Here is a 19,306-nt window from a genome sequence, read left to right as displayed (position 1 = left end):
CCTGTGGAAGGTTGGTAGTTGTTACCAAATGCTGCCCTGTACCTAAAGATATCTACACAGCTTGTAAACACCAGCTCCCTCTCTTTTTGGAGGCGAGTTGAAAGAAGAGCCAGTGATACTTCCGAAGCAGCACTTATGACCAGAACTACATGAGAATTTTGAACAAAGAAAAATAGGGTGAGTTTATATTAACTGTTAACAGGTTAATGCTGCACATGATTTGCATACGAGTGTGAAATATAGCATCTGAAAACTGCCAAGCAATGATTTCTTGCCCATGAGGATTACAAAAAAATGGGCGTAGGATAATCTTATCTCAAATTGCTTGTCTCACACCAGTCACAGACTTCTTTTTTTTACTACCTCTTTTATAGTAAATCAGTTTGACTACATTATTTCTGTTTAAGTCCATTAGATCTATCAAACACCGTCAGTTGGAAAATTTAACATTTTCACTTGATGACATTGCAATATGATGTCACTGTAATGGGCAAGTTTCCATCAAATGTATAATAAACAGTTAAACAAGGGTTGTTTGTAATACACAATGTGCATCAAAAGATGGCCTGTCTAAGGCAAGTGGATGTGGAATTTGGTATGCTATGACCTTACCCTTTGATCAAATGACATTAAAAAAAGGTAACATTTTCATTTGATGACATTGCAATATGATGTCACTGTAATGGGCAAGTTTCCATTAAATGTATAATAAACAGTTAAACAAGGGTTGTTTGTAATACACAATGTGCATCAAAAGATGGCCTGTCTAAGGCAAGTGGGTGTGGAATTTGGTATGCTATGAACTTACCCTTTGATCAAATGACATTAAAAAAAGGGCAATAGGGGTCATCTATTGACAACAGGCAACCATAGTATTAAGACCAACAGCCAAAACTTTCTTTAACCCTTAGCCTGCTAAATTTCTAAAATGGACTGTTCCGTCATTCAGTTTGGGCAATACCATTAATTATTCGAAGGGGTGTTCACTGAAAATTTACTAACTGAATAGCGAACAGTGCAGACCATGATCAGCCTGCACAGACGTGCAGGCTGATCTTGGTCTACACTGGTCGCAAAGGCAAAACCAATCGCCGCCAGCAGGCTAAGGGTTAAATATTGAGCTGAAACCATTTTTAGCCTACAGTCAACATGTCCTTTTGACATAATGGCCTCAAAATAACAGGAGTCATCTACTTACTGCAGACGCTCATCTAACAGTATAAAGTTTGATGATTAAAAGCTTAAGCATTCTCATGTCTCATTATTGAGAAGTATGATGTCATGTCCCCATCTGAAAAAAGTTTGATGTCATGTCCATTAGTTGAAAAGTACTGTGTCTCTTAATGGAGGTGTATTAGAAAACAACCAAGCTGTTGCTTGATTAATACTTATACATGTATACATTTATTGTTTTATCTCTAGTTGTCCTTAAAATGTTGAACATTATAAAACAAACGTCAGATTGTTATAAACCCTAAAATGATTACACCAGCACCACTGCTCTCAATGACAAGTTCAAGATGATTTGTTTTATATTAATCATGTCACCGAAGTTTGGGTAAACCTTTGGGATGGGAAAGACTTTTATCAAATTTTACAAGCCACTGTGTCACTGCTTGAATAAAACTTGTTATCAATCAAAATTTGGGTAAAATAAATCACAAACACAAAAGAATTTTCACTAAAAAACGTTATATAAAATACTTATTTGTTACAAAAATGTAAATGATTTTGCTTCTATATAAAATATGGCACATACAATTGATATGACAGTTATTATAAAGCTTCTCACCAGTACAGCCAGAGAAATGAACATAGCACAACTTTCAAATTATCCTGTCATGACCTGCATGTACTTATTCTGAATATTTTTTTGATCACTGAAACTGAAACAAATACTTGTTGCAACGGTTAAGAGTGACTGGAAACACTTCAATGTTCAATGACTGGTTAGTAGATATAAAGCAAGTCTTGGAACAATATAAACAAGCTGGTCCTGGGGCCAAATTCATCCATGTAATAGTTTTAGATAATATTTATCTACAGTAACATGGACTGTATGAAATACCTGTCTATACAGCCTCGTTTAAAGAAAATTCTGTTTTGAACCCTTCAGCCATGTTTTTGCAATAACCGAATTTGTTGTTTCCAAAAAAGGCAAAATTCAGGGAATAAAATATTTCTCTTTATATTAAGTTTTCACTGTATCCAAGTTTTTTTATCTGAGGTTTACTTTATGTGCAAATAATCATGATTGCAAAAACATTCAGCTCAAATGAACACGAGTGAATAAAAAATGAAAAAATACTTGGTCTCACAATATTGAAGGAATGATTTTTAACTGATCACTGACTGCTTAAAAATACAGCCATGTACAAATAAACCATACTGTTCCAATGAAGAGCATAAAACAGTAAAAAAAAAACACAGCCATTTAACCTGGAAACAAGAGGGCTATAAAAGCCCAAAGTTGCTCACCTGACTGTGACCCCTTGGCACTGCCGCTGATCAAGTTTGGTATATATTTTCAGCTCTGGCCCCTAATGGCATTCAAACTTAAGAGAGGTCCAGTAAATGATTCTCCCAACCAAGTTTTCTGCTGAGATGTTTAAGGAAACTGTTTATGCAAGATGATGGACACCGGACCATCCTTCTATACAATAATATTGCTCACCCTAAACATTTTGTTCAGGTGAGCCAAAATTGCAAAATCTGAATATATGGCAAGAAGGCAAATCAATTTCACACATAAAGCTGTCCAAAAGGAAAGTTGTTATTATGATTAAACCATACACTTTTTCATTACTTTTAAATAAATCTTTAACAAAATTACATTAAAATGCTTCCTTGATATAGCCAATGCATGTGCATGAGGCAATGGAGATAACAACTGTGAGCTCCTCAATTGTGTTAACTTTCAATGGTATGACCCCCTTAAGACTCCAGGACATGACTTTTTTTATGAATATCAAAAATTTTACCTTGTCGTGCCTAGTCCGCAAAGTACCATTAGCCAAATTATAAACTATATGAACAAATCTTTGATAAAACTTAATATAATCACCTTTTTTCATGTTATTTCTGGGCACACTAAACATTCATTGCCTATAAAAAAAAATGTTTAAGTCTGACTGGAGCTGATCAGTTTCATATGTGAAATATCAATTCTAAATACATCTGTTTAAACAGGAAAAGCACCATACATAAATAGGAAAAGTGTTTAAAACTAACTCTAAACATCTATACAAAGATTTTTCTTGACAAAACTTACAAAGTACAACCAAACAAAGTTTATAATACTGCATATACATATCAAAGTCCACAGCATTTGAATAAAGTTATCTTTATTGTTAAACATTACTCTGGCAAAAAACTGCCATTACTGTCATTTTCAAGGGATGTTTGAATAGGAGAGTAAATGCGTGTTGCCAAGGAGATAAAATGTTTTTGAACTCCTTTTTGTACATATACATGTTCATTCCATGGCAAAATATATTTAAGCCCTGTAATGCATAAGTAAAACAAGTCTGAATGGAAATGAAAGCTTTTAAACAAAACTTAATGCTGGTATAGAGTTAATTCACTTCTGTCTCCTGTTACAGCATCTGTAGAAGACCTCCAGGTAGACTGTTGCACCAACCCATTCCTCTGGACTCTGCAGATGTTATGACTTGGAAAAAGTGTATTATCCCTCTACTTATACACAAACGTTTAAAACTGTCATCCATTTACAAAAATAGATACTACAGATGTTCTAGATATACAGCTATTCTCATAAAAAATATTTTTGACCAATGCTATTTGATGAATGTCAATAAAATGTTGAAGATGAAGGTTTTCCCTGTCTATCAGCTCCATGAGAATGTGAAGTTGGAATCTAGAGGATAATTCAAACCAGTAACCCACAGCAACTGTAAAAATATAAAACACGAACATGTCAGAAAATTATTGGGACCATTCAGGCACAGCTCACAACATACCTATATATATAATTCTCAATTTAGTAAATCAAGAATCATTTCTTGCATTTAGAACTATAATAACAATTGGTATAAAATATCATAAGTTCTTTGGATTAAACCGAACTACAAATTAAATGGCCCCTCCAAAAGACATTACACTTCTCAGGTCCAATAGTTTGGCTTCACTATACTTTACATATGTCTCGCTTATATTTCTGCACATTTTTCGTATTAACTTTTAGGCTGTTCACTGTTACTTAAAATGTTTTCTTTAAAGATATTTATAATGTCCAATGTATGTTGCACTTTACCATTTAAACAAGGAAAATGAGAGAGCAAATATGAAAATATTCAGTGTGATTAGAGTAGCTTCCATTTAGTAATGAAACATATTGGTTGTGTTTAAACATGCCCATGTATTTCATACCAAAATGGAAACTTCAAAAAGTGATTCAGTTATGCTGAGATAGAGATACGAGCCGCGCCATGGGAAAACCAACATAGTGGGTTTGCGACCAGCATGGATCCAGACCAGCCTGCGCATCCGCACAGTCTGGTCAGGATCCATGCTGTTCGCTTTCATAGTCTACTGCAATTAGAGAAACCGTTAGCGAACAGTATGGATCCTGACCAGACTGCGCAGATGCGCAGGCTGGTCTGGATCCATGCTGGTCGCAAACCCACTATGTTGGTTTTCCCACGTTGTGTGCAATACAAAGACCATATTTTCCATTGAAAGTTAATCAAACAGTTTTGAGGGTGCTGAGTTCAAAGTTTTTAAAGTTAAATTTGGAGAGCAGTCTAAAAACTCTAATATATGATTGGCCCCTTCTAACTTGAAAATTACCAATGGCAAAGCTGCCAGCCAACATCAGTTTTAAAAGTTGCAGTATATCTCATTACTAAAAGGTAGGGAAAAAAGTAAAATTTAGGAAAAATATTCACAATAGTGTTAAATGGTATGTAAAATGATAAAAATCATACATACCTTGGTATCACTGTAGTATGTCATTTTTGCACTCACAGATAATGTAGATGGTTTATTCTGTACACCATAAATCCATATATGTACAAACTTTAAATCACCCACTACAGAATGAGGCTTTGTCACATTGTATGTGAGCTGGTTCTACAAAGATAAGATATAATACTGCAACATACAAGGAATTAAATGACTGGTAACAATTAACCCTTAGCCTGTTAAATTTCTAAAATGGACTGGTCCATCATTTAATTTGGGCAATACCATTTATTATTCGAAGGGGTGTTCACTGAAAATTAACAGACCAAATAGCGAACAGTGCAGACCATGATCAGCCTGCACAGATGTGCAGACTGATCTTGGTCTGCACTGGTCGCAAAGGCACAATCACTTGCTGCCAGCAGGCTAATATATAATATAATATACTGATTATCTTCAGGTTTTATATTCCTAATACTCATTGAACTTCAGGGACAAGTGAAAACCAGTTTAAAAGTGAAAATGTTTCACATATATAGCTTAGAGTGCGGGAGGTTGTGGGTTTGCTTCCCAGTCACATCATAACAAAAACATTAAGCTCAGCACTATAAAATAGGATAGTTCTAGGACTGGTCAGCCCGGTGTCGGTAAAATGTGACGTATGATGCGTCTATGGCAAGATATTTCAGTGAGGCAGAACTATAAAGTTTGACACTGGGCTCACTGCTACAAGTAGATACTGTCACTTATATGAATGAAAAATTGTATAAAATGAAACTAAACCAAAACAAGAGGGCCATGATAGCCCTATATTGCTCACCTGTTATCATTGCACTTGAGGACAAGAAGGTCCTCAGAAAAAATATCTAAGTCCAAAGGACAGGAACAACAAAGGGAACAAATTTAACCAAAAAGAAAAAAAATCTTACAAGGTATAGATATGTTAAAATACACCTAAAAATTTGAGGTACCATCCATGTTGTACCACAGAAAACTGGTCTCGTGTTTTCCCTACGGCCAATAATAAAAAAGTTACTAAAATAAGCTATTTATAGTAACGTAAAACGGAAGTAATTAAAAAAAATAAATAATGTAAGTGGACAAAAGAAGGATCTGCCAAATAAATCTGTTGACATAAATGAAATTTCAGATCAGTATCTTCATTAGTTATGGAGATATAACAATTTTAATTAGTTGGGCCATAACTCTGGAACCCATAATGGGATCTGGCCAGTTCAAGAAAGGAACCGTGATCTTATGGTGATACAAGTTGTGTGCAAGTTTGGTTAAAATAAAAACATAAATGAAAACACTATCGTGCAGACAAGAAATGACAGACGCACACACGGACTGACGACGGACGAAGGGTGATCACAAAAGCTCACCTTGTCACTATGTGACAGGTGAGCTAAAAACGCACATATTAGGACAACTGACTGTTTCAAATTTCGTTTAAATCTCTGGAGAACTTTCAGGAAGTAATAATCAAGTATTAAAAGGGAATTGATTTTAATAGATATTGGCTCTTGTGCAATGCAAAACCTCTTTTTTATATCTATCTACATTGCAAAATACACTGAATTTTCTTCTGTACTTATGAGTTATGCTAGATCTACAGGAAAGGACACACATAAGTACAAAATTGGATATAATTTTAAAAGTATTCAAGAGTACAAGGTTCTTGTTCACTCCACTTCCTCTCATTAGTATATATCTATGTTAAACTTTTAAGTCTCAATTAAATTTCTTCAGTATTTTTGAGCTTTATTTCTGATTCAAGGAAAATAAGATGGACATAAGTTCGAACAGACAGATGTGACAGACAGACAAAGTGACAACTATATGCTCACCCTCCCGGAAGCATAACAAATCAGACATTCAATCAAACTTACACTCATAAACTGGAACTCTGAATAATAATAGTCTCCTTTCTCAATTGTATCTGAAAAAAAATATAAAGGAAATATATAGACATGAATTAATGCATGTCAAAGTTCTATTTATAAAGTGTACACCAACTGTTTACTGGTCTATGCAAAATCAGGACTATTGTCCATAATAAAAGTTCCCTACCGGAAAGAGCATCTGTCATATTTGCTTCCATAGATATCACGTGTATATAGAACTTTAATTGAAGAACCTGCATATTCTCCAAATAAATTACCACCTCTATGTGAATTTTCAACATTCAAAGACTACTTTTTTTCATAATATATACCAAAATTGTAAAGAATCTTTGTGAATATAGAATTGGTTTAATTCCAAAAATTGTTACAGGTCTACAAGTATAGCTTACTTATAAAATTTTCACCAACATTTTCTGTCCAAAAAGGAGTGTGAAGTTTCAATCCATTCCAACAAGTTTTTCCCGAGATTATAAGCTTATGTACAAAAACTTACACCGACACTGATGAGTGGTGACTGCTGTAGCTCTACCTATTCTATGAATAGTGTATAAAAAAAACTTTCAAGCTTATTGGTACTAGAACTCATTTTTTCAGCACTAATCTGTATATACATTGCAATTATAACAGCTCAAAAGTACAAGAAAAGAATTGTTTACCTATCCCAACTCCATCATCCCAGAAGAGATCTCCCTTGGCAGAACCGCTGTCATCTGGTACCACCAGCAGATGCATGTCATTTTTTCGACTGTAAAATACCAAATGTAACCATTCATGAAAATATTTTGGTCAGAGTTATGCACCATGAGTCATTTGATGTGTGTGATGATGTGGAAATACCTATTTCAAAGTCTGAATCAAATCCATTTACTAACAATGTTTTTGTGAAACACATATTCCCCCATAATAGAATGTCCTATTTTCATTCCCAAAATTACTATGACCTTGACCCTGACCTATGGCCCCTGGACCCCTAACATACCAAAGGTCATCTACAGACCACAGGCAATCATCTCATGGAGTTTATAAATATAGGTTACAGAATTTTTGTTATTGAACCTGAACTGTTTTCAGTCTCAGCCTCATTTTGACATTGATATACTGACTCCTAAAACAACAGAGGTTATCTACTGACCACCAACAACGGCGATCATTCTATGATTCAGTTTAAAGGCAGTATGCCAGTGTTCCATACCTATTCAGCAGAAACTCTTTTAAGCCTTTAGATCACTGTGACCTTGACCTTTGACTTACTAAACTATTAACTAATTAAAACTAACATTATGACCAAGTTTCATGTACATTTGTTGCAAATCAAGTAGAAAATGGGCCCTATAGATTTCTTACAAGGATTTTCTATGATTTAATTGAGTTGCCTCACTTTTGACAAGACCAACCCAGTTTTGTATCTCATCTAGGTTTCAAGACAATATTTTTGACCAGCTTTCATGTATATAGCATGGCCTTGAGTGTTATCAATGTTTTATTCTATCTGACCTTGTTACTCTTGATGACCTGATTTTAAAACCTGTCCTAGAAAAATTATGACCTCAACCATTTTCTACTCAGGTGAGTGGCAAATACAGACACCCTATCTGTATACAACTATTCCTAGAACCATAACCAATTAACAACTTAGTTATTTTTACCTATAAACGGTGTTATTAGCTGGGTCTTGTGTAGGCAGAATATAACCCCCTCTCAGGAACAGGGGAATAACATCTCTGGGAGCATCCACAGTGACCGTTGTATTTCTGGACATCTCCTCTCCCTGGATACCAAACAAAATGTATATATACAACAGCACACTTATCCACACATTTACACAAAATGTATATATATATATACATATATATAACAGCACTCTTATCCATCATTTTCATAAAATATGTATCTTAACACATATATTTTCCTTTTTTAAGTCCACTTGTAATTTACATATAAAAGAAATGACAAATCAAACAATTATTTCTTAAACAAAGTCATCTAGTTTTTTTTCCAAAAATGTACTGGACTCTGCAAATTTAAAGACAAACTACAGTTAAACATTAATTGTGGGATGATTAAAATGCTTGAGCTATAGATCCAAACACAGAAAATGTAAGGAAAATGGCCAGGGCCCAAATCAGTTGCTTGAGCGAGTCTAGGTGCTTGGGCCATTGATGCACTGGCAATCAGTGATTTGCTGAAAATGGATGTTTATGAATATCATTAATTTGTTCATATTTGCTTTTGTGGATAAATCAAACAAAAATATCAATGGAAATTAGTCACAAATGATTTATAATGACTTGAATTTATAGGAAATGTATAATCTCTTACATTAAAATAATTGAACCATCTTGCATCTGGTAGATATACATCCTTCTGTATATGTCCCTGTAAGACAAACACAGCCTGTTTTCAAAAGCATATTTTAGGACATGATAACATAATTATCATTTACTATGAAATGAAGTACTACATATGCAAGTTACTCAAAAAATATGTGGGCACTTAAATTTACGAAGAAATATTCAGGACAAATACAATACAAATACACAGTAACAATATTTACCTTTTCAACTACAAACATGCAGTTTACAGATATTCACTACAAAGTAACTTATTCGAGCAAATGTTTTAACATAATAATGTTTAAAGCATGGTGCAAAGGTCTGACAAAAAATGACATCACTAATATCTGTCAGACACTGTCACAATTTCTCTAAATACTTAATGGGTTACAAATTCACTCAGTTTTTCTGATACACTCAATTTTTCTGTACCAAAGTATATTTTCAGGTCCTTTGGGATTATGAAGACGATTCTTTAATGTTATAACAGAATTCCACTTAAGCTGGTCCTAAGGGGGCAAATACATTATCTCTCATGAACAGACTCAATCCAACCAAGTCTGCTACTATTTTGCTTGGTTGCATTCTATGCTTCCAAAGGACCTTCTTTCACTAAATACTCCTCACTTCTAATCAGCTCTATGCCAAGAAAGTTGAAATTGGTAGCAAACCATCTGATTTTTTAAATCTAGGGCAAACAATTTTGGTCTTAAAAGTGCATAATCCCCAGTTGATTATCTTTTAGGTCATTTTCTTTATTCTTTACACAAGTCCACTTACTTTTTGATTCACCCACATATCTGCAAAATTCTCATTTAAAAGCCACATCAGATTAATTATGAAAATTTCTGTGCATGGAACAGACTGGCAATTCAAATCAAAAGCAAAGTTTGTAATTACTAAAGACTTTTTATGATAAACTCATTAAGATTAGTCACAAAGTGATAGAAATAATTTACTTGTTCTAAAACTGGTGCAATAAGTAGTGCACTGGCCCACATAAACTGTGTGTCAACTTCCCATGTCTTCCTGTCTCTTGGAAATCTAAAATTCATTCAGACAAGAAATATTCAGAAAGTTTTCAATACCATCACAGTCATGTAGTATACCTTTTTCAGCACTTATAACATGAAATGCACATATCTACTGGAAAGACATTCAGTAACTGTTATATTACAGGGCATCAGAAATAAATGTTCACAGATTTTCTTCCTAAGTTATGACGGAAGTCTTGTATAAAGATTAGTCATACAGTACAAATAAAACGAGTCAAGTATCAATAAGTCTTAGAATAGTTTGCACGAAATGCAAGCTTCAGTTCTGTTATCTGCATTGGTCTAATTCTAAATTTCCACTTTTAATATCTTATTCCAACAGTTTGTGACCATGTCCATCTGTCTATTTATTTTTGTTGGGTTTAATGTCGAACCGACACAACTATAGGTCATATTGCAACTTTCCATCTTTGATGGTTGAGGAAGACCCCAGGTGTTCGCTCCATGCATTATTTCATCACGGGATGTCACCTTGGTACAACCACCGACCTTCCGTAAGCCAGCTGGATGGCTTCTTCAAACAAAGAATTCAACGGCCCTAGTAAGGCTCGAACCCACATCGATGAGGGGCAAGTGATTTAAAGTCAGCTACCTTTACCACTCGGCCATGGAAGTCCCTCCATCTGTCTATGATTTCCAGTAACATATCAATAATGTAGGAACTACTTACTCATGCATCATTGACCTAATTACAGTTCCTCCTTCAGTGTGTACTCTATAAAACTGTGTATACACATATGGCAACAGAAGGTATCTTATCTGTAGAGCCAATCGAGATGAGTACGCTACATGCTTCCCAAACAAAGCTGGATCCTGATCCTGCGCATTTCAGAAATGAGAAAGAAATATGTTAACATTTATCATTAAGGACAATGAACCACAAAGTGTTTCAACATGTTTTTAATCAAAGAGAAAATGATGATTATACTCTTTGGTGTTTATCCTACATTTTCAACCAATCACATGCCAGACATTTTTGGCAATTTTCATATTTAAGAATGGAGCTTTATCAAACCCTTTAAAATAACCTTAAAACTAGGCAGACAAAGAAAGTTAATCTTTAGTGGTCAATCATTTCAGATGAATCTTCCCCAAAACAAAATGACTTAACATAGCAGGGAAGCTGTCCTTTGTTTGTGGAACAATTCTGAACCAGTCTACACTTCACAAGTCCTGTATAGACAATAGTAACATTTACAAATGGCAAGCATACAAAAACCATTAAAATGGTTTGAATCCTTGTCATATGCTACTACAGCATTTCAGCTGAAACAGTCCAGATAGACTTATATAGCCTAAGTGAATTTGAGATAGATTTCTTACCTTCATACCTTTACCATTATGGTTTCTACTGAATGTATAGAATGCTCCGAGCTGCATCCATCGCTGACACATCTCTACTGATGGTTCCGAGAAGAAACCACAAATATCTGCACCAGTCTACATAGAAACAAGTATAAGCTGTTTATTTATTGATTACTGAGAATTAATCTGTAGTTTTCAGTTTTAAAGTTTTTGTTCAAAATATACTACATTATACATATATTATACTACAGTAAAAGGCGGAAGTGTCCAAAAAAGGTGATTTGGATAAGACTTTTGCAGCAATGGTGGGGCTTTGAAGGGAGATGAGTAATGAGTGGTTCTTTTGTCTTTTTTTTAAATCTTTATCTCCAATTTTCAGTTTGTTGCTAACTAGTATGTTTCTCATTATAAAGACAATCTACTTAAAAATCGTCTCTTCTTTTACGAAAAAATTTAGGCTATTTAGAAAAAAATATGGTCATTTGGTAACTGAGCTGCATTACTTTTATTGTACCTAATACCACTAATCAGGCAATGTGAAGATCAATTCATTTAAGTATATTGTGAAAAAGAAAAGATCTGTATGTCCTTGCTTTCTAAAGTCTGAGCCTGTTTGTCTAAAGGTACTACCAGGATAAGCATTCAACAGACATTAAATTTATTTACTTCAAGCTTAACATGTGCATAATCCCATCATATGATAATTTTCAATAATATTTCAGTAAATGTACAGCAGAAATACAATAAATACATCAATTAAACTTACATAAGGAATTCCAAACAGGTTAAACTCAATAATTCCTGAAATGACAAACAGAAACTGTTTACAACTTGTTCACATTTCAATGTTAAAAGAAAAGTTTTCTTGAAAGTTAAAAAAAGGTTGTATTTTGCGATCACCTTTGATACAAATCTACAGTAAAGTATCTATGTAAAAAAACAACAACATTGTTTTTAACTAGAATGTGTCTGTAGGACACAGGGTGTGCCCCCCGTTGGTACATTTGTCACAAATAAGGGGCAATAATTCAAATGTTTCCAGTGTTAATGGGGATTTAGCCTAAACAAACATTTTTTTGAAAAGGATTCATTATTCTAGGCCATATATTTTTGAGCTATGAGCATCACAAACAAAAAATCAACTATTTTGGCTATTTCAAGAGCCATAACTGTAATAAGCACAAAGATTCTCAAGAAGAATGCCAAGTGTGAAAGGTCACATCATGATAAAGACTCTAGCAAGGTTTCATGAATTTACATTAAATACTTTTTGAGCTAGGCACATAATTAGGTGAAAATGTGCATTTTTTTACTATTTCAGGGGCCATAACTTCAAAAATAGGGGGTGGAGCCGGCCAAAAAATAGAAGGTGTGCAAGTTTATATCATGATAAAGACTTATGCAAGTTTCAACCATTTATATTAAATACTTTTTGAGCTAGGTGCGTCACAAGGTGAAAATGTGCATTTTTGACTATTTCAGGGGCCATAACTCTGAAAATAGGGGGTGGAGCCAGACAAAAAATAGGTGTGCAGGTTCATATCATGACAAAGACTCATACAAGGTTTAATCAATTTATATAAAATACTTTTTGAGCTAGGTACGTCACAAGGTGAAAATGTGCATATTTTTACTATTTCAGGGACCGTAACTCCAAAAATAGGGGGTAGAGCCGGCCAAAAAATAGAAGGTGTGCAAGTTTATATCATGATAAAGACTTATGCAAGTTTCAACCATTTATATTAAATACTTTTTGAGCTAGGTGTGTCACAAGGTGAAAATGTGCATTTTTGACTATTTCAGGGGCCATAACTTTGAAAATAGGGGGTGGAGCCAGACAAAAAATAGGTGCGCAGGTTCATATCATGACAAAGACTCATACAAGGTTTAATCAATTTATATAAAATACTTTTTGAGCTAGGTACGTCACAAGGTGAAAATGTGCATTTTTGACTATTTCAGGGGCCTTAACTCTGAAAATAGGGGGCGGAGCCAGACAAAAAATAGAAGGTTCTTATCATGATAAAGGCTCAATTTATATGAAATACTTTTTGATATGGCGCATCACAAGGTGAAAATGGGCATTTTTGCCTATTTCAGGGGCCATAACTCTTAATAATAAGGGGCAGACCAAAATGAAAAATAGGAGGTGCACAAGTTCATATCATGATTAAGACTCATGCAAGGTTTCATGAATCTATACCAAATACTTTTTGAGCTAGGCGTGTCACAAGGTGAAAATGTGCATTTTTTACTATTTCAGGGGCCATAACTCTAAAAACAGGGGGCGGAGCCAGACGAAAAATAGGATGTGCGCAAGTTCATATCATGATAAAGACTCATGCAAGGTTTCTTCAATTTATATCAAATACGTTTTGAGCTAGGTGCGTCACGAACTTCGGACGGACAGACGCACGGACAAGACCAAATCTATATGCCCCCCACCACTCATGGGGTCACAAAAATACGTCTGTGAATACATAAATTAACATGGATTTTTTTAATGTGTTTCCCATGAACAAAAGCTTTTTACTGATTTCTCAAAAAAAAAACTGAAAATGTCCTACTGTATATATGTAATAGTGAAAAAGTGAATCTGTTACTTTTTTATTCCTGTTTCAAGGTATCACATTACAAAGTTGTGTTACCTATGATGGAGTCATGCAGGTTTCTCCAGAAGCTGTCATTGTCTCCAAGCCAGTGTGCCCCAAATTTTCCACCTGAAGGGTATGTTGATCTTGAAATGACAACACCTCGCTCACCTGTGGCATTTCGTAAACCCCTGAAATTAAGTTGAAATGTGTGTATGTTCCTTCAAGATAGAATTTCTTCAAAATCCTAAAGGAAAGTATGAAGATTTAGCAGTTTTCATTTTGAGTATGATTTACAATGATGTGTTTCAAAATTCCATCATGCCTTCCTCATACAAAGTCAAAGTATTTCACAATCAAATGAAATTAACTGAAACAGTGATTCACTCCTCTCACAATTGTATTTCTTCATTTTCTTTCTCAGTTTTTTTTTGTTGGGTTTAATGTCACACCCATAAAATTACATGTCATATGGTGACAACCAAATTTTGATGGTGGAGGAAGATGCCAGGTGCCCATACATCGCTGGTTGGCACCTGGGTTGAACCACCGACTTTCCAAAAGACAACTGGATGGCTTCCTCACATGAAGAATTCAAAGCCCCGAGTGAAGCTTGAACCCACATTTTTGAGGGGCATGTGATTAGATGTCAGCAACCATAACCACTTGGCCATGAAGGCCCCTTCTTTTTCAGTTTGAAGATACAATGTCATGTGCATAAGGTACAAAGTCCTCCAAAACAGCAGATGTTGCAACCCTCGTCATGTCATATCATTAATAAATTTTAAAGGCAATGCAAATATCTCACAGCACAATGTGACTTGTATCAACAAATACATGTAATCAAATATCCTGCATATAAAAATTCTCTGTCTTGGGTCATTATGTAATGTTATATCAGGAACTGAAAAAAAGGTCAAAGGAAGAGATTTTGCAGAAGGAAAATTGGTGAAGTTCAACTATAAATTTAAAAAAAAATTGTAACCAATTTTTAATATTGAGATTTGTTTGCAATAAAAACCATGCACATAAATTTTCTTACATCAAGGTTGGTTCCATTTCACTCCATCCATATAAACTGTGAACATCATAGTGCCTGTATTTACCATCATCTTGCAGACCAACCATACATAATGTCTTCTCTGACAGATACTCTCCTAAAACTGATCCTGCAAAAAAAGTTATCATTTGTTACATACAGTAAACCTGTCATGTAAATGATTTCAAGAACTTTATGAACATTATCACTTTACTTTACATTTTTACTAAATCAAGGACCAACATTCTTGCCTATTAACCAACTTGTACCTGATCTTATGACAAAGGACATTTTGCATAATTTTCAGAAAAATCATTAACCTTTAGCGTGCTGGTGGCAAGTGATTCTGCCTAAATTGCAACCAGTGCAGACCAAGATGAGCCTGCAGTTTTCAGTGAATACCCCTTTAAATAATAAATTGTGCTGCCCAGATTGAATGATAGACCAGTCCATTTTAGAAATTTAGCAGGGTAAAGTAACAAAAAAATGGTTTTTAATGGGATAACAATGTGAACTATTATATTTTGACTAACTAAATGGCTAAAACTACAGCCTTATTGAAGTAATTTTGCCTGCTATAAACCTTGTCTTAGATCTTCTGGTCAACTTCTGGATATATACATTTGCTACTTTGTACTCTAATAATACTGACTTATTCAAGGGGCATAACTCTGTTGGAAAAGATGTAATTTGTCCATTATTGATCATGTGTAAAAACTTTATACAAGTCTGAGATCTTGTAGTTGTAAATAGTTTTATGGTAACCTCTGTGTGCTCAGGTGAGCTAAATAAACATTTCATATCATGGTTCTGCATGAGTACCTTAAAATTAATGCACTATCTCTGAAAAGTCAATTTCTGTACAACTGAAGTTCGTACTACTGACATATAAACTGAAATCAAATTCTTGTTTTAGACCAGAACTGTGTGTATTAACGAATCTAGGTACAAATTCTTGCACTTCATTATTAAGTATGGATTATCTTTCTCCCATCAGTTATGAGCACCAAAACAGATTTGTCTCCAAATTTTTACTCAATCATGTCCTGATAATAAAACCCTATGTAAGTAATATACTTACTTGGTTTGTAAGGAGGTATGTCTAGTGTATTATTGTCAAGTGTACATTTAAGGGTCCAGTAAGGTTTGTCTTTTTCTGGCCAGTTCCATGGACGTTCACCATTCGTGTCGAAGTTGGCTGGTTCATTCATGTCCTTTTAAAATGAAAATAATCACAAACATTTTATACACTGTACAGTCCTCCCTCTCTACAGCGGCCCTCTGAACAACAATTCCCTCCTTGCAACAACACTTGCTACTGACTCCAAAATATGCTTTTTGTTCTTTATTTTACCTACAATAACTCCCTCTGAACAACAACCAAAGTTTCTCTCTCCCAAAGGGTGTTGTTGTGGAGAGGGAGCACTGTACATCAGTATCTCTGTAGTATGACTGCCCTACATTGTAAACACATTCTACCGGAAAGAAACTCTAGGAAAAATATGCTTCTTAACAAATAACAATAATTCCAAACAACTTTTTTAAAATTAAAACTTAAGTGAACAGAAACAGCATAAATGTTCAAAGTACTATTTACTGATATATTCTTAACATTTAGCATGCTGGTGGCAAGTGATTCTGCCTTTGCAACCAATGCAGACCCAAGATCAGCCTGCACAGATGTTCGCTATTCCATAAGTAAATTTCTAGTGAACACCCCTTAGAATAATAAATGGTACTGGCCAAACTGAATGATGGATTAGTCCATTTTAGAAACTTAGCAGGCTAAAGGTTAACTGGATCAATTTTTAGTTAAGCTTGCTATATTCTTGCATTGTCTGGAAGCAGAATGAACTAAAATTAAGAAGCAACTGTATACATTTATAATTCACATGCCTTTACTCAGTTATTAAAGGACAAAAGGCATGCCAGTTATTTACATGAAATTTAACTTACAATCCAGAGACCATCAAAAGCTAAAGTATCATGGAACTTGGTAATTGTTTTACTCCACCAGTCATGGGTCCTGTTGTTCAGAAAATCAGGGAAGGCAACTTTACCTTTAGGCCACACCTGTGATAAACATACTCAAACCATGTAATTCAACAATATAAAATTATCAAATTAATTATAAATTAAAGGGGAGAGGTGGTTTATCAGTCTGGGCATCAGTTGTTCCATCCAGAGGTCATAGGTTTAAACCCCATTGGGGTCACAATCTCATCTTCTCATACAACACCAGTACTGTTTTTTCTTAGGAAACAAACTCAAGATTCAAATAAGCTTTAAACTTTCATTGCAATCAAACTGAAAGGAAAATACTAGATGCACAAACTCAAAAGTTAAAATGCACTCACATATCCAAGCATGATATCAGAGTCTGGTTCAGGTCTAGAGTCTAATGGTCCTGTATTGTTTGGCCACTTAATAAATACATCGTCTGTTACGCCCGTGTCATATGGCCAGTAATCTGTCTCATTTGATATCAGGGCAGGATCCTAAAAACAATACAAACACTTTCAGCGACATACAAACACACCTATAAATTTACAATAATTTTCTTTTTGTATCCAGTAGTACATGATATGTAACCCTATAAAGTTGTACCATTTCTTCAGTAGATATTTCTCAAACTAACCAAAACTGGGTCCTAAGTAATAAATACAATCTTTTATTAGCAATATAATATCTATTTTTCCTTCAGCAGTGTCAAATATACATGATATTTTGTAAAATTATATATACATATATTCATTGTCTGTGTGTTCACATACCAAAATGATTATAAAATGCATTCCACCATCCTGGAGTTCTTTAATATATTCTGGTAGACCAGCAAAAGTCATTTTGTCATATGTGAAATCTTTCCTTTCAACCATGTGGTCTATATCTGCATATTGTATATCCTGCAAACAAACAGATGATAGCATTGCATTTCAAAAGTGAAAATGTAAAGCATTTAGATGCTTGACATGAAAGCATTTACAGGCCTATCAAACAATGATACAACTCTCTATGTGCAATGACTGAAACTCTGAATGGAAGCAGTCTCAAAATTAAAACTTCTTAAACAAATGTGCAATCTCCATTAAAAAAATGTCAAAACATATCTTGGTAAAATTTTGTGACTATAACATTTGGTCTTCAGGTGAACCTAATGACCTGGGTTGTGTGTTCTGCACGTTGTCTTGATAAGGTTACTAATTAACTGATGTTAGTTCTAAGAAAATCTTTCCAGTGTTCAAAAAGGTATCAAGGGGACACAGTTTTAACCTATCTGATCTCTGACTCCATGAGTGACCTTGACTTTAGGCCTAATGACCTGGGTTGTGCACTTTGCAAATTGCCTTGATGAGGTAAATATTAGACACTAGCTTTATGAAAACCTTCAAAGCATTTTAGAGGATATGGAGCAAACACAAATTGAGCTATATGACCTCTGACCTCCAGTGTGACCTTAACCTCAGATCAAATGATCTGGGTTGTGTATTCTGCACATCATCTTGATGAGGTAAGTTTATATATAGCTAGTTTTATGAAAATCTTCCAAGGGGTTTAGAGGAGAGGGAGCGCAGATACACAGTTAAGCTATTTGACATTTAAACTCCAAGAGAACTTGGACCTAGCAACCTGGGATTTGCACTGTGCATGTCATTATGATAAGGTTAATAACTCAGGCAAGTTTTATAAAAAATTCTCAGTGGCTAAGAAGATATGGAGCTGACATGAATATGGACAGATGGACAGACAGACAGAGGAACAAACAGACATCCATGTGTAAATCCTTTGTATCTGGGGGTATGACAAGGCTACTTGGATTATCTGACTGTACTTACATGAGGTATTCCAGCAGCTTTAGTTCTGTCCACTGCAGCTTTCATGTTTTCTATACTGTCATAACCCCACCTACAAAGCTGGAATCCAAGGGACCAATAGGGTATCATGACAGGATGGCCTATCACCTGAAACAACAAAATTAAGCTGAACTGTGACATGCTATTCATTACATCTACTTATTCAACAGTTTCTGCTTTAACAAATAAATGTGTTTCTTCAGTTTTACTAAATTACATCTAGCAAAGCAGCAGTCTAGTGGTTAAGGTGTTGGCCGCTCAACCTTGGGGTTTGAGGGGGTCGTGAGTTCAAGCCCCAC

General features: G+C 34.7%; 1 protein-coding gene across 1 annotated transcript in view; it reads right to left on the bottom strand.

Moving 5' to 3' along the window:
* Nucleotides 1–1,672: 1,672 nt before the first annotated feature.
* The window catches only part of LOC123524600 (maltase-glucoamylase-like), a 56,947-nt gene continuing 39,313 nt past the window's right edge, over nucleotides 1,673–19,306 (bottom strand). Inside the window, exons 29-45 of the mRNA XM_053539726.1 lie at nucleotides 18,990–19,115; nucleotides 17,928–18,059; nucleotides 17,511–17,651; nucleotides 17,110–17,226; nucleotides 16,235–16,367; nucleotides 15,157–15,283; nucleotides 14,172–14,305; nucleotides 12,290–12,324; nucleotides 11,542–11,658; nucleotides 10,889–11,037; nucleotides 10,123–10,207; nucleotides 9,150–9,206; nucleotides 8,477–8,598; nucleotides 7,487–7,575; nucleotides 6,816–6,865; nucleotides 4,951–5,091; nucleotides 1,673–3,911 (exon numbers count right to left, since the gene is read on the bottom strand). Of these exons, the coding sequence (XP_053395701.1) occupies nucleotides 3,849–3,911; nucleotides 4,951–5,091; nucleotides 6,816–6,865; nucleotides 7,487–7,575; nucleotides 8,477–8,598; nucleotides 9,150–9,206; nucleotides 10,123–10,207; nucleotides 10,889–11,037; nucleotides 11,542–11,658; nucleotides 12,290–12,324; nucleotides 14,172–14,305; nucleotides 15,157–15,283; nucleotides 16,235–16,367; nucleotides 17,110–17,226; nucleotides 17,511–17,651; nucleotides 17,928–18,059; nucleotides 18,990–19,115 (1,818 nt within the window). The 3' untranslated portion in view covers nucleotides 1,673–3,848. The remainder of the gene's footprint in view (nucleotides 3,912–4,950; nucleotides 5,092–6,815; nucleotides 6,866–7,486; nucleotides 7,576–8,476; nucleotides 8,599–9,149; nucleotides 9,207–10,122; nucleotides 10,208–10,888; nucleotides 11,038–11,541; nucleotides 11,659–12,289; nucleotides 12,325–14,171; nucleotides 14,306–15,156; nucleotides 15,284–16,234; nucleotides 16,368–17,109; nucleotides 17,227–17,510; nucleotides 17,652–17,927; nucleotides 18,060–18,989; nucleotides 19,116–19,306) is intronic.

Source organism: Mercenaria mercenaria, chromosome 3 (genome assembly GCF_021730395.1).
Source record: "Mercenaria mercenaria strain notata chromosome 3, MADL_Memer_1, whole genome shotgun sequence".
NCBI classification, from domain to species: Eukaryota; Metazoa; Mollusca; class Bivalvia; order Venerida; family Veneridae; genus Mercenaria; species Mercenaria mercenaria.
The sequence above is the reverse complement of the archived record's forward strand: the minus strand, read 5'-3'. Positions and strand labels throughout refer to the sequence as shown.